Here is a 19,116-nt window from a genome sequence, read left to right as displayed (position 1 = left end):
TTTAGATGAGATTGTTATAGTCATCAAGGTTGCTAAATCATTAAGTTTTTTTTTATGAAAAGGATGCTAAATCATTAGTTTGAAGTAGAAAGATAATTTTGTGTTTATATGGGAAGATTTGCAACATTCATATTTAGAAATTTTCTGTTTAATTAAAAAATATATATAAGATAAAAAAGTATTAGGAAACAAAAAATAGAAATTATGAGAACAATTATTATTAAAAAAAAACAGAGAGATTTGAAATGTAACACAAATGACATGAATAAGTGATTATGTTAGCAAATCCATAATGAATGGATAAGGTTATTCAGCATGGAACTATTTCAAAGCAACTGGTCCAACAAATGAAGACCTTTACATTGATGAGAACCACAATTAAACAAATTGTTTGTCTATTGTCCTTAACTTCGCTGCACAAAAACAACCTCAATTTCTTTTTTTTTATTTTTTTTATAGAACATATATGATGCATGTGTAACTCACATAATAACTGAATTATGAAAACAACATTTTGCTGCCCACAAGTGAGCACAGGGGTTGAAAGTGTATCAGTAAAATCAACAAACAAAAACTTTGGTTTGTCCACAAATGAGGTCAAAATCGGAACTTCCGGTTAGAAAGTACCACCTAAATTATGATGGACTTCCAAATTGCATCAGCAAAACTTCTCAACCGAAATTATTATTCTTCTTCATCTTTACTGAGAAATATCAAAAGGCAAATGTGGATGATGTTCAGCATCCAGAAACAACAACATTTCAGGGCTGCTTGGTGAGGAAAGTTATCCTTCAATTGTTAGCAATGATTTGCCGATCAATCTATATGCCTTTGATGTAGAACATACTTAACAACCTCATAAAATGAAACTACAATTCCGACTGATGGCCCAGCGCGCGCAACACGTGGACCCACTCCTGTAAAAAGTCCCTTCATTCCACCATCCCTACACTCAAGATTTGGGTTTATAAGAAGTAGTCCACAAATGAAGAACAGCACAGATGATTTGAAGTCACATCTAAATATGGGAAATTATCAAAGATGTATAGTTAAGTTCTGGATTGTGTTCAGAACAAGTTAAAAATGGTGCAGCCTGTGATCCATGAAAGGTGAATACTTGTTTCAGGCCATTCCAGAATTGCCAGAAACAGTTTCAGTAGAGTGTGTTTCATGTGTAACAATATGAGACCATAAAGACTTAGCAGATGCAATTTTAGAATGGAATGTGGAAAAAGGAGCAGAAGGCCAGAATATATATATATATATAAATATGAACATGGTAACCCATGAAAATCATTTTAAACTAGGCTAGCTGCAGTAGTCAAGGGACAAGGCTTTCAATAAAATAAAAATAAACAGTCCAAACTAATCAAATTTGGGATCCAAAAAAAAAATGACACATACAAAATGATAACAAAGGCATACCTCCAAACGTCAAACAATGTCTGCCTTGTAGTCATCTTTAATGCCTTTTCAGGATTCTTCTGCAGTGAAACAAATCATTCAAATTCACCATTTCGAGCTCAAAGATGCAAAAGATGTTATTAATTAGGATATTTGTATTGACTTCAAATTTTCTACATAAAATGAAGACAATGAAGTTGCCATCCTAACCCTAATAAAAAGATATTCTCAATGAAATTACAAAAAGGAGCCTCTTCTCCAAATACTAAAACATGTTGAGAACCATGAACATTAGCAAAGTTGACAAATAATAAACTATAAGCAATACCAGTAATGTCACCAAGTAAAACAGGTCAAACACAAACCTCAATTTGTCTCCTAGTTTTTGCAACATCAAGAGGGCAGGTGGCAGCCGCAGCTATGCTACCAGCAACAAACCCAGCTGAGAAGTTCGCGCCCAAAACACTAGCTGCATTGCCTTCCTCACCAACCAATCTTAGAAGTCTTCTGCGATTCTATCAACAAACAAGAAGAAATGTCAGTTATCTTGTCAGTTACACATGGGGCTACAAATGACAGACAAAGGCAGACAATATAGACACATAAATTAGGGCATTTTACCATAGAGAGTTGGAGACCTTTTAAATAAATGACATTACATAATTGACCTCTCTTTAAAGATATTGGCAAACAAATACAGTGAATTCAGGCCATTTTACTATAGATTTAAGGACCTTCTAATTAAAGATACTGATTAAAAAAATACAGTAAATTCAGGGCAATTTACCATAGAAATTTGGAGGGCTTCTAGCGTACCAAGATTCACCTTTTGGAAAAGATAATAATAAAAATAAAAAATAGCATTTTGCCATGACTTTTTAAGTTTTTCTTATTGACATGACTAAAGAAGGGTAGTATTTGCAAAGATAAACGAGAAAATTTTCAATTGTTTTAATAATGAGATTAGTTTAACAATTTCTTGCAAAATTTACTTGTGTCCAGAACATCAATAATAGATGTGTCATTCTTATATAGAAGAATTCAATAAAGCTGTATGTCAAGGGGAAACACACCGGCTCCAGTGTTGCCCAACAAATTGCAGAAAAAGGTACATCCCGAGCAAGTTGTGCGCCTACACCAGTCCAAAGCATCCGATATCCTTGCACTATGTGTTGTAGCACAAATGATTAGTCAGACCAACAAATTGCAAGAGTAATGGGGTTACATAGCTACACATCACATCAAACCATAGAAGTCATATCACTAAAAATAGATACAATAAATGAGTCTGAAAACTCACGATTCTGCAATAATCGTTGTTTCTACAATGCAAAGTTAATGGCACGTGCTTCATAGAAGTAGAAAACTCACAATTTGGAAGGTTAGTTGTACTTCTAATAGGGGATAGTACACCGAGTAAGGTCTTCCACATTCCTGGAGGTTTTGCTCCAGCTTGAAACTCTTTATATGCCTGTGATGAGCATAGAAAGACAGGAGTTACTCACATTTCCAAAGCAAGTAAACTTAGATGACTCGGTAGAACCCAAACTTTCTCCTTTCTAATTTGTCAAATTCATCACATGAAAAGGATTCCAAAATACCTTCAAGTGAGTTCCCTAACCTTAAAATGGCTGTATGAGAAATCAACTTCACCATAGGAAATAATTTTTTTTTCTTAGACAAGGGATTGTTGCAACAAGGATATAGGCCAACAATCTCATTTTTAGGTTAAGAATTCTCTTCATGGGAAGAAAGAACATTAACTTGAACCACATAAAATCATCTGAACATTTTTATAGCTCAAAGGCATTGTAGTTTCATTGGGCATGATTATTGTTTTTTAACCCATAGGTACCACCTACATCTTAGAACACATGAAACTTGCCTGCATGCGTGTCCTTGCCAGCTCAATTGGAGAACATGTAATGCAGGCTAATGAGCGTGCAAATGAGCCTGCAACCAGCGGCGCATACGGTGTCAAGCTAGGTACATTTCTGGTTGTGAAATCTTCAATCCAGTTACGAAAAATGTCATAGCATGGCAAGTATATCCCCACCTGTCAGCAATTAGTAAAAATGTTTGAGAAAATGATTCAGCTGGGAATTCTGCATTCATAATTTGACATCAATGTTAAGCAGATCCAAGAAAAAAAATGTTTACACAAATGAATAAATCAGAGAAAATGCATATAAAAAAAGTATCGAACATGTTACTTATGATATAAAAGTTAAGAGAGAATAATCCCAGGATGTAAGAGCCCCACCCGGATGACCTGCTGCTGAGGCATTTTCTTTTAAGTTGAATAAAGCAACAGACTAGAAGGCATTGAAAGATATAAAATTGGAGTTCAACAAAAGATAAACAACCGTTTTGCTACTGGAATGAAATAACATAATACTAAGAATTAGACGTGAGAACTTACAGTTGGTATGGCCAAAGCGAGGCCTGCATTAGTGCCTCTCCACAACCTAGCAAATCCTTCCTGTAAAGGTTTTCAAATAAAGTGAGCAATGCAATCAAAATTGATATACCGAATTCAAAACCAGCAAATGAAGATAGAAAAATTGAAGGCAATAGAAAACCTACCTGGCGAATAACTTTGATAAAGACATCCATTGTTCCCTTGTATTGAAAACAATCAGGAGGACAAACAGGCTCAGCACCGAAAACAACACCTCTAGGGCATGACGGAGAACATCTAAAATCTGAAAACATCTGAAGAGCATAACAACACCTCAGTTAAAAGATACAAAAACTCTACACAAAATGCAAACTTTTAGAAATACCAAAGACGACACAACTATATGATACAAGATTAAGCATCCATAACATCAATAAAAGAAATCCTAAAGTTATATCTCCCCAAACAACTCGACAAATCACTATGTCAACTGATACAAAAACCTCCAAAACAAGCAGCAAAAGTGAATACCGCATTGGGGCCAAGAGATGCCATATGCTGAGTTATACGATGCTGTGGATTATAATACGGCACCCCAGCTGCCTGCGCCTGCAACCTTGTCTGGAGAAATAGAAAACCATAAATTAGAAAATCTCATTTGAGACAAGGGAATTCAAGCATAGACATCAAACCTTCGCAACATCGAGAGGATTAACCAGAACAGCAGATAAAACCGCAGCCCCGGCTGCGGAGACCGCTCTCTCCACAAAACCCATATCGAAATCAGACGATCTCGGCAGCGGAGGAGAAGAAGACGAGGACGACGGTGCGGAAGAGGCATCGGATATGGCTCCTTCAAAATCAACCCTAGAAGCCGCGCTCAAGAAGGCCGGAAGACCATGCCTCGACGAGCCACACGCCATGGGTGACAGATTCCTCCGCCTCTCTTTTTTCCAGTTCGCCCTAAAAATAAAAACAGAGAAAACCAGGGGGTGTTTTGTAATTTTAGGAACTTCGAGGGGTCTCCAAAGAAAACCCTCGATTTTAGGAGGGAAAGGTTAGGCTGTTCGTGTTCTAGAAGTCTCTCCCTCTACCTCCCGTCAATTATTCCGGAGATCTTGACACGTGGATGTCTATTGAATGGACACGTGGACGAGGATGTTAGTCAAACTGCTGAGCTATTGCCTTGCGTCACATTTATTATTTTATTTATTATTTGCTTGTTTTGTTAGGCAAGGAAAAGAATTTAGTGATGAATACAAAATCAAAGGAAGGGTTGAATAAGAAAAACTCGCAAGCAAACAATGTATAATGTTGTTTGTTTTCTTAACAATCCGCAGGAAGGCAATGAGTTCCTTTCTGGCTTTTCATTGAGACAATAGAGAACAACACCACTTAAATTCTTAGATACTACATAGATGACCAACACAAACGTCAACAACCCCTTAACCTCAAGAAGAGGAGGACTAGGACGTTAGCCCATGGCGTATTTCTGGGTCCAGCTCCTTGCAGTTGTTTCGTACTTGGTCCGGTCAGTCTTGTACATGTGAGCGATCTCGGGAACCAACGGATCGTCTGGGTTCGGATCGGTCAGCAGTGAACAGATTGAAAGCAAGACCTGGAAATAAACATGGTGGACGTGGAACGTGAGAAGGTTTCAATTTGACCATTGGAGAGGAAGACCATGGAAAAACATTAACCTTGGAGATCGTTAGGGCGGGGCTCCATTGTTCCTTCAATATGTCAAGGCAAATGCTTCCGTTGCTGTTAATGTTTGGATGGAAAACCTTTGTCCTGAATGCTACCTGCCAAACGTGGGAAAATTTGGGAGTTAGAAAGTCAGATGAATTTCATGACTGATATTTTAGTTCCAACAAAACTACCACATTTCCAAGCTTGAATAATTCAAAAAACACAGCTGTGGTTTGCTGACCAGTTGGAGATGGGCAATCAAGTCTTCTTGAATTGAAGAGCTACAGAGATTAGACAAAAAATACACCTCGCTGGCAACATCGAATCTTTAGGAAATGGCATCAAATTAATTGTAAACCCTAGTGCAGTCATAAAGCTCACCCAATCAAACTTAATGATGAATTATACATCTATTGTCCCAGATCCAACTAGTTTTGCTTCTCAATACTTTATCATTGAACACAGTGAGCGTATTCCATTGATATACTTAAACAAAATCGCTTTTTTTTTAACCTCACCTTCAAATAATTACATGCATGATGCACCAGTATGAAATAACAACAACAACAACAATATATATAACTGCTTATATTTAAGACTTTTATTCTCTAATGTGAAATCTGCAAGAAACTAACACTGAGATGACTGAAAAAAGCAGGGCAAGAAAAGCTTCAGAGAACAGAGCATTGTCATTACTGTTGAGTGTTGACATGTGGATGAACGATGAAATTCTGATAGCAAATTTGCTCAAGTTGTATGGGCAGCTCACTTAACAAGACTCACATAGGCCACAACAAATGATGATCAAGATCGTCTAGAAACAAACTTATTCAAATATTCAAACTGTTCTAAAAGCTAATAATGCAGTATGGATATCCAGGAAAAAAAGCCCCCTCCATACACAAGTATCCAAGAGGCAAGAGCCCTGTGCTTGAAATTCTAATAACTTCAATAAATTAAATGAGTGTGATTGTGTGTGTGAGCGCGCATGTGTGTGTGTGTGTGTGAGAGAGAGAGTGTGTGTTCGAAAGGGATCAATGTAGTTTATATGATACCTTTGGGGGTTTAAATGGATAATCTGGTGGGAAATGAATAGTGACCAGAAAGACTCCCCCTGCATAAGGGCTGTCCGGAGGGCCCATTATTGTTGCTTGCCAGTGGAACATATCCTCCGCAACAGGGCCTATCAGTTAAACATAGGCAAAACATAAAAGGGGATTGAGTCCTGCGATTCATAAGTTTCAGTTCATAAACATCAAAATTTAGTCATTTGACTCACAATATAACAGAATACAACGAAACATTTTCAAACCCTTTCTGGACTCTTGACTGATTTGGCTAAATTTGGGATTCCGCACACAGAGGCAAAAGCCCTAAAGAGCTATAGGAATGCTTCATAAACCGTTGTAGAGTTTGAGATCCTTACTCATTGTGGAATATGAACACAGATATTGCACTCAGGGAAATACTATTACTAATGAACTGATAAGTTATACCATCAAGAAAATCCAGTAACATATCTTGCACATAATATCATGACAATCATGAACAAGATTTATCAAACTTTAAAAACCTTAATCATTTTGATGAGAAGAGTTCCACCAGAAATATATGATGTCAACAAAGCAGTAAACTACATAATATCTAGACCAAAACATAAAGAAACATTTGGTACAAATAGGCAGGGTTTCACATGTCAGCAAATCTGCTAGGTGCATGCATATATATATATATATATACAGTACAGACTGACAAAATTTAGTCATATCCACCATATGTTTCATTCACCCATTTTTTAAAAAAGCTGTCTTAAGTTCTTTAAGTATAACTTAATGGCTATTTTGTTAAACAAAGAACACTAGATCCGCCCTTTTGTCAATGCCATCACAGAGACGACAATGGCAGACAAAAACCACATGTATAAACAGAAAAGTTATTCTGCACTACCATAAAATAAATATTTACTTCATAACATCAATGGGAGCACTTTCCACTCATGTTTGGTCACAATACTATCTGTATAGTCGGAAAACAGGCCCTTATTAGAAAAATGCATGAGGTATACCAACACAAAGACATGCACCAGCAGTCTCCTTGTGTGTAGCTCAAAATCGTCAATAAAAAGCATTTAAGCTACCACAAATATCATAAACCATCTTTATACAACATGGACAACATAGTGCCATCCTAGAGAAAAAAATAAAAATATTAAGTGGTGCATGGCCAATCATGCAAACAAGGTGAGTTTACATCAGTCAATTGGATTCCAATTGTCAATCCAGCTCCATATCCAGGATGCTAAACTCCAATATAGCCATGCCCTTCTATATACCAGCCCCATTCATTTTAAAGAACCAAACCATCTATTCATTCTTTGTTGTCAACGACATTTAATGTTCTACTTCCATAGACAAGACTATTCTTGACAAAAACAGTGAGCTCTCTGAGAATTACAAGCACAAATTGGGACAAGAGAATCCTCATCTGAAAGGGACAACCATAAAACCAATCGGTGAAAAAGTAACCAATCAGCAATAATGGACGCAATAAGCAAATATCTTGCCCCACTGCACATCGCCTTTTCTTGTTTCAATAGAGAAAACCAAACCAATTGATCCCGCTATGATCCCATATCAAATATGTTTTTTATGAGACTTAGTCCTTCATTAACCTCTGAAACAGTGCCAATTGCTAACAACTTTACATGATGAATAGTTGAATGGTTCAATCCAAGAATATAATACTTAAACACTGGAATTTACTCATTAATCTAATTGGACATAAATCAACATCACTGGTCACCAAAAAAAAAAATCTATCAAAAGAAAAAATCCATCTCTCAGAACAAATTTTTAAACCAGAACTAGTCAAAGCAGATGATGTTTCCCTCATTTAATTTGACTTAAGCATCTACAGCATCACTGAAAAAAAAAAGAAGAATTAAAATTAAAATAAATAAATAAAGAGTTAAACACTACATGTCTTAATAGAATCTATCATTCCCTTCTTCTCTTCTCCGTCTGGCTCATCTTTTATGAACAGTCCCTTTTTATCTTCTCCATCTGGCATCATCCTTTGTTGATTCTGATCCATGAATAGACTCAAGTTCAACCTCGCCATCTAATGACGATGATCACACTTACAAAACAACCAAACTAAGCAAGCATATACTTCACAATCTAATCAAATAGAATATCACGCCAACAAGCAACTTCTACAAATCGCCATCTATCTACCTCCCAGACCTCTAAAATTCTACAAAATTCGTATAAAATCATGAAATACGCAAAGCACCATAGATTCAAATCCAAAAAAATTCCAAAAGGCTCAAGGCTCAAGCAACAAAAACTCAAGGATTTGATCCAGATCTACAATAACATGCGAATCGATAATTCAAAATCAACGAAGGAGATACCAGCGCTGCATGACGTGGGAGGGTCCTTCTGCAGATCTTTAAGCTCCTTGAGGATCCGCTTGGAAGCCATGGGCGACGACCTACTCCAACCGAAAAAACCCTAGATCTACGATAATCGCACACAAGCAACACCATTAGAGATCGAATTCAAAGGAGAAGAAGAAGAAGAATACCTCGGCGAAAGAGAACTCACAGCGATCCGAAGCTTCTCCGATCGCGATGTCGCAAGGAATGGAGGAAAGGGGAAAGGGGGATTGGGATGAGAGCTTTATCGCATTCTTTTATTCTTCGTATTAATTAATTAAATTAATTAATTAATTGAGGAATTAATTAATTAACTAATTAATTAATTAATTGGAGAATCGCGTTGGAGTTCGCGGGTCCAATAATAGCGATAGGGAAACGACGAATTAAGGGAAACGGGGATTATTGTACGGCTGTGATATGATTTGTGAAGTTGATGGACGGACAGGATTTGATCGGGTTGATGGTCCGATCACGCATTAAGAAAACGCGTGGAAAATTTCCATATATCATTATTAATATATATTAATAATCCCAAACAAATTTAATAAAATGAAAAATAATGGTTTAGGTGACATATAATTAAATTATTTAAATGTGATTAAATTTAGAAACACTATTTAATTAGATTTTTATTAATATATTAATAATAAAATTCTTTAATTATATTTTTTTAAACTTATTGAGTTTTTTTTTAACTAATAAGTTACGTGTCATGCAAATACGAAGTTAAATTTTCAATCTGCTTGTGCTTTCGTCCTGTATAAACTGAGCTTTGAATCTATTTTTTCAATAAAATACGAACATTCTAAGCAAGAGACTCCGTATCTATAGATTAAGAAGTTTTTAATAAGCTTGTTAAATTATTTTTTTTAAATATTTTAATATGGGTTTTGTTACATATAAGTTCTTGTGAAAAAAGAACTTGTTCATAGACCGAATGAGAGATGATTCCATAGACTCGGTTCTATATTAGTTATGATAGAACCGAAATACGACTCGTTAAATTACCTCAATTTAATGATTTTTAAATAAAAAACATCAATTTTTTAAACATTAACCTATCATTATATTATATAATAAATAAATAATAAAATTTATAAATTCATGGTTAAAAATCAACCACATTTTTTTTTGAAAAGGTGGATAAACCACTACCATTAAATAAAATGAACAAACTACAACAGACTAACCATACCCTCCAAGGAGAGACACAAACCAAACAACAACAACAGTCCACAAGAAGTCGTAAAACAGAGGAAACAGAAAGCAAAAACAACCGAACAGCGGCACCACAAAGCCGTCCACACACCCCAACGACATCCTGTAACTTGCCCATGCGCTGCTCCTGAGACCCACCAGAAGGAAAAACACCTTCTGACTCCTCAACACGCGGATTTAAAAAGTCAGGGCTCTGGTGAATAGTAAAAATGGAATCAACCACATTTTAGTTCGTGATTATTACACGGAACCCGGTCTATTGGAAGGGGTTGGAAGACAATTGAAAAGAAGGTACATTTCTGGATTCCAAATTCAACCAAAACTTCAAAGATGGATCCGTGCACTTTTGATTAGGCGGTTGTCAATTGTGTCATACACCTTGTACCAAATTAGAGGATCATAATTATTAATTACCACTTTAATTAGATGACATCCGTTGTTTTTAACTGAACCAGTTAATTGGACACCCATAACTTGTCACTTCAATGTCCGGCCTGTAAGTTTTCCGTAGTAAAACCAGTGGCTTTTATCTTTGGTGGTTCGATTTTTTTTTTAAAATATAATAATTTGGTCATGGTTACTTTTTATTTATTTTTCAAATGGATAAACTACAAACTATATTTAAAGGAAAGGAAGCATGAAATTTTACACCAAAATGAACTCAGAACATAAAATAAAAAGATAAAATAAACCGATCATTGATTAGGAGATTAAATAAAAAAATATATGATGAATTTATATGAGCAACAAGTGATAGAAAATGTACCCATTGATTTTAGGGGAAGTGATTGAAAACATAAAAATAGGGGAGTATCACTTGTTTTTGAAGTGGAGGAAAGTGTCCACTATTTTTTTGTATTTATTTATTAGAAAAGTAAAAATAGAACCGGAGAGTTTTAGTATTAGATGAAATTTTATGGGTTTAAAAAAAGCTTTGCAAGTGAATGGAAATAAGTTTTTATAAATTGTCATACTTTCCCATTTTAATAAATTTTTTTTGAAGCTAGCTTAATTCAAAATTCACTTTCTTAATAAATAAAAAAAATTATTAATTTCCTAATTTTAACACTAATAAATACTATAAGTGAGGCATAAAATAGAAAAAATCAGATCAATTTTCTTCACTTCCTTTTTAAATTAAACATGAAATCTCAATACACCAAAACAACTACGTTAAAATTAGGTTTGATAGTAACTACGAAGATGTCAAGCCTATTCAATTTCAAATCAGCTATGCAAATAATCATAAAAAAATCACCAATCTTAATTTTGATAAAAATTTACATTTATATGATTATAAATTGAAATCTTCAACTCAAAAATTAAACAGATAAATTTAAAGTGCAAACTATAAAACTTATAAAATAATTTTCCATAACATCATAAGTAGTAGTTTTTAAACCACAAATTCTGAAAGCACTCTTATTTATCAATAACTGAATAAATAAATTCTAAATAAATAAATAAATAAATAAATATATAATTTAAAAAATAAAAAATAAAAATAAAATTTTGAATTTTATTTTACTCATCGTCTCATCGTCTCGCTAACAAAAACAAAACGAAAATGGACGTTTCCTCGACCTCGCACTCGATATACTTCCAACCTCTTCTTCATCTTCTTTCGATCGTGCAAACGTCCCTTCTCTCCCAACAACCCCAGATCTCTATAACCTCTCTCGCTCTCCATCTTCGATATCCGAGAAGGGGGATCGACGAGGAATGCAGAGCCGGGGATCCAGTCATCGCTTGCCGGGGCTTGCCCTCCGATCACCGATCTCCTCCTTTATGCTCGCCATGCTCGCCACCATGGCCTCCGTATATGTTGCCGGCCGGTAGATCCCACACCTTGACCTTCGTATTCTAAATTGATTGGTTTTGGTTTCATGTATTTGATTTTATTGGTGTGTGATTCGGTGGGGTTTTCTTTTCGGGATGTTAGGTTGTGGCAGGATGCGGAGAATAGGGTTTATCTTATCAAAGAGCTCGATCGGAGAACCGGGAAGGTATTCTGACTTTTCGTTGTATTCATTATGGTTTCGTTTGTTGGACCATCTGGGATTCCAGATCTGAAATTTATTTGAATCGTTTGGATTTTTTGGGTGGAACTGTTTATTGAAGTTCAATTCAGAGCTATTCTTTCGTTTTATTGTGTTGAATTCATTGTTTCAATGTACGACGATCTGGGGAGGAAAAATAGCGACCTTATTGTGGAATTTTTGCAGAGGCAGACTGCGATATCAGTGGATGAATCGCTGAAGATGGTTGCTTGCAGGTGATTTTTATCAGACACCCAATTTGGTTTGTCGATTTGGGAGTTCAAAATTGGATTTTGAGGGAGGAAGGGGTGTTTTGAATACTGAGGTTATGAGTTTGCACTTTGCAGGGATCAGCATAAGAAATTAGCAGCACTTGAAATGGAGTTGGCTGCTGCCAGGCATGAAGGTTACGTTTCGAAGTATGGCTATGGTTCAGAGTCTTCTGACACCAATGGAGCTCCTTCGAAGAAGAGGTTGTTGGCAGTAATAGGTATCCTTACTGGTTTTGAAAGCAAGAACGGTAGAGACGCCATTCGGAAATCATGGGTACCATCTGGTAGAATGCCAACTCTCATCCTTCAGAAATCTTTCATGTGTGCATTATAATGATTTTGGGGTCACTTTCTTTATGAATAATTTTACAGTTGATTTGATGTTATATTATAATTCTGCAAATCGATTTGTATTATAAAGATAATCTGAGGCTAAACTGGATTGAAAGAAGACTGAAAGAACTTCTATTTAAACTTTATATGCAGGTGCAGAACTAAAAAAATTGGAAGAAGACAAAGGCGTTGTAGTGCGATTTGTGATAGGAAGAAGGTTTCATTTCTTTGCGTGATATTTGGAATAAGCACTTGAGTTCTAAGTTTAACTTGGTTTTGGTTTTGGTATGCAGTGCAAATCGGGGAGATAGCATGGACAGGGCTATTGATGATGAAAATAAACACTCCAAAGACTTCATTGTTCTTGTATGTCATTGCTTTTCCATGTAGCATTTTGTCTTACTTCTAGTTTCTGTATCACTTTTGTTTGGTTTTAGATGCTGAATAACCCTGCAGTTGTTCCGATAGCTTATCACATAGTAATCCTGTAGTTTGCTCATAGCTGCCTTATCTCATGTCAAAGATGGGGTAGTCCAAATGTAGAGAGTGATTTTTGTTCGCTTACTGGGCATAATCTATGCAAAGCTTGCACATGCTTGCATAATTCCTTTCAACCATATAAACAAGTTGGGCCAGAGTTAACCGATTACTTGAGCTTCTTCAAAAGTTCCGTGCATGAACCTACTAATTCCCCAACATTTACATATTCTTTTAGGACACACATTCCCCTCAAACCACTTGCCTAAGTTCTGCATTGGGGGTTTGGCAGCTAAGGGCTGATACTTGTGAAAATGACTCCAAACTTGTAGTCCACAAAGTTCCACAGCAATATGGTTGTGTCAGATTGTAAGATGCCTGGCTTTGCTGTGCAGTGGAAAATGTGAAAACAATCTGATATTTCTTATTTATATCGTTTTTTTGGCATTGTAGAATTTATAAAATTACTTGTCTTTATAATCTGCATAGTTGTATGGCAGAGTGTATATGATTCACAATCCATTCAACTCTTGGTGTTGATGTTTAAACCACTTGATGAATACACAAGGAAATTCATTTAATTTTGCCATCACATGTATCAGCAATAAATATCCTATCAGAAATAATGGTCTAGAAGCACATTATTTATCTTAGTTGACTTAACATCCATTCACGTGCAATCATCACTGAAATTTGTTTTTTGTTTCAGACACAACAGTTAAATTGACCTGCAAATTTTGAATATCCTTTTTTCTTCTTGCCTCACATGATTCAAGCATTCATTTTCCTCATCAGGATAATGTTGTTGAAGCTTCTGAAGAAGTTCCAAAGAAGACAAGGCTGTTTCTTGCTCATGCTGTAGATACTTGGGATGCAGACTTCTATGTGAAGGTCAATGACAATATCTATGTCAATATTGGTTAGTCTTTCTCCTTGATAAGGATTAGCCTCTGTGTAATTACACCAACTTCTTTATTTTATGCCAATTCAGAGGTTGTGGAGGAAGTTTTTCGGCTTATGTTGTGGGAATTGTTTTATCACACCACAGAATGAAGTGAATTTGTTTATTACTAGCCGTAAAATCTATTATTACAATATTGGTCATAAATGATTCTAACTTGCAGGTTATAGTAAATGCTGTTTCCATGCATTGGATTAATTATACCAAAGAAAATTACACAAGAAAGGAAACATTTTCAGTCTATTTATAGACTTATGACCTCTTAATCTTATACTTTATCTTATACAGATTCCCTTGGAGCAATGCTTTCAGCTCATGTGGACAAACCTCGTGTTTATCTTGGGTGTATGAAATCAGGCGAAGTTTTCTCAGACTCGTGAGTGCAGTTAAAATTTCTATTTGTATTTTCTTCTTTAGTATGAGTGTGTTCTGAGCTTTGAGAATTTTGTTGCCATCTGATGCTTCGCTTATGCAGGAATCATAAATGGTTTGAACCAGATTGGTGGAAATTTGGCGATGGAAAATCGTAAGTTATATTATGTCAATTTGCCTCTGCTGTGTGGATAAGTAGTTTTTGTCAGATTCTCAATTTTTGGCATAAACATTATCTTTAACCATGTTACAAAAGGATGAATCAACTGATGAGAGTTGAGTTTGGTTATCATGACAGAAACCATAATGGGTAAACCATTTTTCTTATGTTTCTGCCCTATTACCAAAAGGATATGAGAAGAGAAATTGCAGGCAGATAGGCTCTCCTATATTCTCATGCTGTCTTGTTAAAAAAATTTCTGCACTAAAATGTTTTGATGAATGATTAGTCGTAATCATATTCAATTTGTTTTGTAGATTGCCATTATGTTAAGCATTATGTTTTACAAAGATCTAGGCAGCATGGATAATTTCTAAAATGCCATTCCGGGTGTTTGTTATTGCCTGATAAAATTATGATTGTGGAACAGGTATTTCCGTCATGCATCAGGGGAAATGTTTGTCATATCTAGAGCATTGGCACAATTCATTTCTATAAATAGGTGAGCTCACTTTTAATGCACCCTTATCGTATGGTTGCATTTATTGTCAACCAATTTTGCTAATGAGATATAGAACAGGATTATTGATACCCTTTTATTTGTCGACTGACAGAGATATTCTACGGACATATGCTCATGATGACGTTAGTGTTGGATCATGGTTCATCGGGCTTGATGTTAATCATGTTGATGAAGGGAAACTGTGTTGCTCGTCATGGACTTCAGGTGCACATTATTACGATGTCCAAGCATTCATCTGTTCATTTTAACATCTTTGTGAAAGAGCTTAATGTCTCTTGTTTGTTTCTCAGGGGCCATTTGTTCAGCTGTGTGATCAATACATGCTTGCCTGCCCACTTGAAATTTATTATGGAATCATGCTCCATTTTCTTGAAACGGATGATTTTGAAGACCCGATTATTTTGCAATTTCATTGGCTCCATGCTTAGCTAAGTCCACGGAAATCATTATACCTTCAACATCACCAGCTCCTGCAAATATCTAGAGAAAGGCTGGTTCCATTGGCAGTGATCATTATAGAATTTAGTTTCTTTCATTAGGCTTTTTGAATCTCTGTATTCTGTGTTGCATTGTAGCAGCTCCACTAACCATTTTTTTTTTCTTATGTAAGAGACCAGATTGAATGAAACCAGTTAACTGTTAACCATTAAATAATATCCAGGCCAATTTTATTTATATTTCTACAGTATGCAGTCACTAGAATAAACATTATGATTTTAACATCAGGCACAAAACAAACAAACAAGGAAAACAAGGCATTTTTTTTTTTTTTTGTGTGTGGGCGCAAGCGTGTGTTCAAATAAAAGCTGGAGATTATACAGGCAACTCCGTCGAAACAAATCAGACTATATGAACTCTTGTAAATCACATTGTTTGTTGTAACATGAGATAACAATTGCTCCAAATATAATGAGCATATGAACAATCATGATGAACTGTTGAGGAAATGCGCCAAAGCTTTGTCTGTGTCATTGTCATACATGGCTAGTGCTTCGGCAACATTTTTCGATGAGAAACCCATTTCACGAAGAAGGTTGTAGCCTTTCACAAACTCTCTCACCTGAAAGTAACATGTTTAATTTGGTTATCTTTGCATCCTAATTTTCATAATGAAACAAGATAATAATCTAAATTATACAGTGCAAATATTTCTTTGAATAGGGTGTTGGACGAATTTAAGTCATGGCCACAAGTTTTTACCAGTTCATATGTGCCTAAGACTGGTGAACCAGAAAAATTCATCCAAAATAATAATAATAATAATAATAATGAGCTGAGGTACGGCGATTTTTTAATTTAATATCAGTTAACAGGAAAAGAACATAATTGACCCGCAAAGAAGATAATCACCTTGATTGGATTATCTCCATAATTCAGAACTGCAAGAGATACCGCTTCACGTCCAAGACCTGAGGCAACATACTTGTCCACCAAAGGATCCCCAGCAGGAGCCTATAAAACAAATAAACCAATTATGTTATTAAGAATGTTGAGTTTCACATATCATTGTGTTAACAAATCAGCCCAATGAAGAGTTATAAATAACCGATAAAAAGACTTCCTCATGCGTAATATACACAGGAAGACAAACTTCATTCTTAAATATCCTTTTTATAAGAGGAGAATCAATAGTTGGTCATATATGTATATTTCTGCAGGAGAAATCTGCAATAATTGCAGTATATTATGGCAAAACTGCAAAACATCAATTCTGTAATAAAAAAAGAGGCTATGATTCATCAAATATCTTGAAGGACAAAAAAGCGAACAAATGAATAAGATACGGACATGCATCCTTTTTCAAGGAGAAATAGTATGACAAATTAATAAGATAATAGGCTTATAAGTAAACTTGTGGGGGAAAAGAAATAGACATAGTAGTAAAAATTCACACAAACAAATAAAGCAAGAAATGAATATATGGAGATTATTTTAGAAATTATCAAACCATAGAACTTGGAGCGGTTTTTGTTGGCTGGGTTTCTCCTGCAATCTTGCCCCAGTTCTGGGTTTCCTTCTCAGCTTCAGCAAGTATTCTTCTTTCAAAATCAAAGTCAAACTGGAAGGTGCTCCGAGGTATGTTGGGCATTTGTGCTGCCAGTGGGGGCTGAAAAGGTACTTTTTGTAAGAGATTAAAAAAAAAACTCTCATGTGACAAATGAATAAATATAACATCTTTGACAGAATAGTCAAAACTCAAAGAAGTCTTGAATAAGAATTTGTGATTAACATTGGTAATATTCTGCACTTCTTTGGTTGCACTTCAAGTGATCTAACTTAAAATGATAGTGTAACAAGATGTACTCAAGGCCTGAATCATCACAATATAGACAAAGCACCATTATCTTCCCCATTTCCTGCCTCTTAAAAAATTTGAGGCTCAAAGAAGTTTTAAGCATATTCAAGAGCCAACAATTTTTTCGTTGTATTAGATTGCAGCAAAAGTTGGGAATCAATATAGTCATAATGTATTTTATTTTGGTCTTGTTCTTCAATGGAAGGTTGATTGGCTATAAATGATTACATAAGGTCCATTCATACAAAGAACTCATTTTCCTCATATGCAAGACACCCATTGTAATTTATTCTGCATTCAAGATGATTAACAATGGCTTTTATGACCACCCTAACCACAAACGTATTCTATTTCCCAGTCATTTCACAAAAAACACTTCCTTTAAAATCCATTACTCACGATAGCATGCAACCATATCAGTTATGAGACAGCTACAGCATTAAGCTGTGACCTCCCTCCGATGCATCTCATATGGTCTAATGACTCCGAGCTAATGAATGAATCTATAAAGCGTGATTGGCAAATGTTCCTGTACCAAGGACATACTACATCACATGATAAAACAATTGAGCAAAAAAGATATGTTGATCCTACTTCAGTAGCAGGTGGTGACCATTGTGTGACTAAAATAGGACATGTGAAACACATAGAGATGTATCATAGCAGAGGCAACGAAGCTTCCAATTACTGGATGCTTTGTATATCATAACGAAAAAAAAAAAAACAGCATTGATACCATATGAATGTAATTTGGAAATCATGCTCAGCCTATAGGCTCATATAAAAATTTTAACACTATGAGCTCTCCCAATACCCGTAAGTCATCGTCTACTTAAAAAAAAAAATTAATGGAAAAACTCATACATGTTATTAGAAGATATAAAAAGAGAGAAGGGGGAAAATAGATAGGATTTTAAAGCTTACAGGAGGACGAATCTGATATTCCGGTTTAATTGTAACTCTGATACCAAGCCCTGCTGCAAAAAAAAATAGTAAAACAATAACCAATTCACACATCCATCCAAGTATGAAAAAATAACATTAAGAAGTTCAAAAGCAAAGGGGGGAAAAGAGGCAAAGATTACAAAGAAATTCCACAAAAAAGATCACCTTGAATAATCTTAGACCTAGTAATCATTCCACACCTTCACATAACATGACAAATTAGATGAATACAATAACACTAATATAAAACCCTGATTTTACATCAAACCTACGCCATAGAATCAGTCAAAACCATGCAATTTGATAACTTTTCCATCAATCATCCAAAACCAAGGTACGAACATTCAAATCAATAGAAGATTGAATAGGGGGAGAGAAGAGTTTACCAGACTGAGGGGAAGAAGAGGTCGAGTGGTGATAGGGAGCCCGGGCAGGCGGCGGAGCACCCGGCTGACCGACCCTAGGGTACATCGTTGATGCGGTGCCGGCGCCGGCAGGCCGATACGCGGGAGCGGTTCGGGTCCTGAAATCGTAGTCCATGAGACCGAGATCAAGAGATCGCGAGCGAAGGAACAAGAGAG

The 19,116-nt window shown here is 35.7% G+C and overlaps 4 protein-coding genes across 8 annotated transcripts; 1 reads left to right on the top strand and 3 right to left on the bottom strand.

Annotated features, from left to right (window-relative positions):
* Positions 1-592: 592 nt before the first annotated feature.
* Positions 593-4,811, bottom strand: LOC120251950 (mitochondrial carrier protein MTM1-like). 2 transcript variants are annotated; one of them, XM_039260603.1, is made up of 10 exons: positions 4,498-4,811; positions 4,337-4,426; positions 3,991-4,119; positions 3,827-3,886; positions 3,290-3,460; positions 2,776-2,875; positions 2,478-2,569; positions 1,770-1,919; positions 1,426-1,481; positions 593-946 (listed from the first exon to the last, which is right to left on the bottom strand). In XM_039260603.1, exons 1-10 carry the CDS (start codon positions 4,726-4,728, stop codon positions 817-819), a joined length of 1,209 nt encoding a protein of 402 aa, XP_039116537.1. In that variant the 5' UTR covers positions 4,729-4,811; the 3' UTR covers positions 593-816. The 2 variants fall into 2 exon arrangements, with proteins under 2 accessions (XP_039116537.1, XP_039116536.1); XM_039260602.1 differs by having other exon boundaries at positions 1,426-1,484; positions 4,498-4,809.
* A 258-nt stretch (positions 4,812-5,069) lies between these two features.
* Positions 5,070-9,225, bottom strand: LOC120251588 (ubiquitin-conjugating enzyme E2-17 kDa). Of its 2 annotated transcripts, none has more exons than XM_039260165.1 (5): positions 9,106-9,225; positions 8,913-9,018; positions 6,553-6,680; positions 5,506-5,610; positions 5,070-5,423 (listed from the first exon to the last, which is right to left on the bottom strand). In XM_039260165.1, the coding sequence occupies exons 2-5, from the start codon at positions 8,980-8,982 to the stop codon at positions 5,280-5,282; spliced, it is 447 nt and encodes a 148-aa protein (XP_039116099.1). In that variant the 5' UTR covers positions 8,983-9,018; positions 9,106-9,225; the 3' UTR covers positions 5,070-5,279. The 2 variants fall into 2 exon arrangements, with proteins under 2 accessions (XP_039116099.1, XP_039116100.1); XM_039260166.1 differs by having other exon boundaries at positions 8,913-9,012; positions 9,106-9,175.
* Positions 9,226-11,712: 2,487 nt separating this feature from the next.
* Positions 11,713-15,969, top strand: LOC120251586 (hydroxyproline O-galactosyltransferase HPGT1). Of its 2 annotated transcripts, none has more exons than XM_039260162.1 (12): positions 11,713-11,992; positions 12,100-12,163; positions 12,389-12,432; positions 12,544-12,752; positions 12,955-13,018; positions 13,095-13,167; positions 14,074-14,197; positions 14,528-14,615; positions 14,715-14,765; positions 15,202-15,273; positions 15,386-15,498; positions 15,585-15,969. In XM_039260162.1, exons 1-12 carry the CDS (start codon positions 11,880-11,882, stop codon positions 15,605-15,607), a joined length of 1,038 nt encoding a protein of 345 aa, XP_039116096.1. In that variant the 5' UTR covers positions 11,713-11,879; the 3' UTR covers positions 15,608-15,969. The 2 variants fall into 2 exon arrangements, with proteins under 2 accessions (XP_039116096.1, XP_039116095.1); XM_039260161.1 differs by having other exon boundaries at positions 11,714-11,992; positions 12,383-12,432.
* A 138-nt stretch (positions 15,970-16,107) lies between these two features.
* Positions 16,108-19,116, bottom strand: LOC120251587. 2 transcript variants are annotated; one of them, XM_039260163.1, is made up of 5 exons: positions 18,922-19,116; positions 18,515-18,567; positions 17,243-17,401; positions 16,645-16,746; positions 16,108-16,354 (listed from the first exon to the last, which is right to left on the bottom strand). In XM_039260163.1, the coding sequence occupies exons 1-5, from the start codon at positions 19,073-19,075 to the stop codon at positions 16,220-16,222; spliced, it is 603 nt and encodes a 200-aa protein (XP_039116097.1). In that variant the 5' UTR covers positions 19,076-19,116; the 3' UTR covers positions 16,108-16,219. The 2 variants fall into 2 exon arrangements, with proteins under 2 accessions (XP_039116097.1, XP_039116098.1); XM_039260164.1 differs by having other exon boundaries at positions 18,515-18,564.

This window comes from Dioscorea cayenensis, chromosome 20 (assembly GCF_009730915.1).
Source record: "Dioscorea cayenensis subsp. rotundata cultivar TDr96_F1 chromosome 20, TDr96_F1_v2_PseudoChromosome.rev07_lg8_w22 25.fasta, whole genome shotgun sequence".
Taxonomy (NCBI): domain Eukaryota; kingdom Viridiplantae; phylum Streptophyta; class Magnoliopsida; order Dioscoreales; family Dioscoreaceae; genus Dioscorea; species Dioscorea cayenensis.
This window is presented reverse-complemented; position numbering and strand designations above follow the sequence as displayed.

What these genes read in the sequence shown, in the direction of transcription:
- LOC120251588 (XM_039260165.1), bottom strand. Translation starts at nt 8,982, where the DNA reads ATGGCTTCCAAGCGGATCCTCAAGGAGCTTAAAGATCTGCAGAAGGAC. An exon ending in TCCCACGTCATGCAGCGCTG is followed by an intron (nt 6,681 to 8,912) that starts GTATCTCCTTCG and finishes TTTAACTGATAG; the next exon opens with GCCCTGTTGCGGAGGATATG. An exon ending in CCGCCCTAACGATCTCCAAG is followed by an intron (nt 5,424 to 5,505) that starts GTTAATGTTTTT and finishes GTTTATTTCCAG; the next exon opens with GTCTTGCTTTCAATCTGTTC.
- LOC120251586 (XM_039260161.1), top strand. Translation starts at nt 11,880, where the DNA reads ATGCAGAGCCGGGGATCCAGTCATCGCTTGCCGGGGCTTGCCCTCCGA. An exon ending in CGATTTGTGATAGGAAGAAG is followed by an intron (nt 13,019 to 13,094) that starts GTTTCATTTCTT and finishes TTTGGTATGCAG; the next exon opens with TGCAAATCGGGGAGATAGCA. An exon ending in AAATTTGGCGATGGAAAATC is followed by an intron (nt 14,766 to 15,201) that starts GTAAGTTATATT and finishes ATTGTGGAACAG; the next exon opens with GTATTTCCGTCATGCATCAG.
- LOC120251587 (XM_039260163.1), bottom strand. Translation starts at nt 19,075, where the DNA reads ATGGACTACGATTTCAGGACCCGAACCGCTCCCGCGTATCGGCCTGCC. An exon ending in CTCTTCTTCCCCTCAGTCTG is followed by an intron (nt 18,568 to 18,921) that starts GTAAACTCTTCT and finishes TTTTTTTTGCAG; the next exon opens with CAGGGCTTGGTATCAGAGTT. An exon ending in AAACCGCTCCAAGTTCTATG is followed by an intron (nt 16,747 to 17,242) that starts GTTTGATAATTT and finishes TTTGTTTTATAG; the next exon opens with GCTCCTGCTGGGGATCCTTT.
- LOC120251950 (XM_039260602.1), bottom strand. Translation starts at nt 4,728, where the DNA reads ATGGCGTGTGGCTCGTCGAGGCATGGTCTTCCGGCCTTCTTGAGCGCG. An exon ending in ATCCTCTCGATGTTGCGAAG is followed by an intron (nt 4,427 to 4,497) that starts GTTTGATGTCTA and finishes CTATTTCTCCAG; the next exon opens with ACAAGGTTGCAGGCGCAGGC. An exon ending in GTTGGGCAACACTGGAGCCG is followed by an intron (nt 1,920 to 2,477) that starts GTGTGTTTCCCC and finishes GTTTGTTGATAG; the next exon opens with AATCGCAGAAGACTTCTAAG.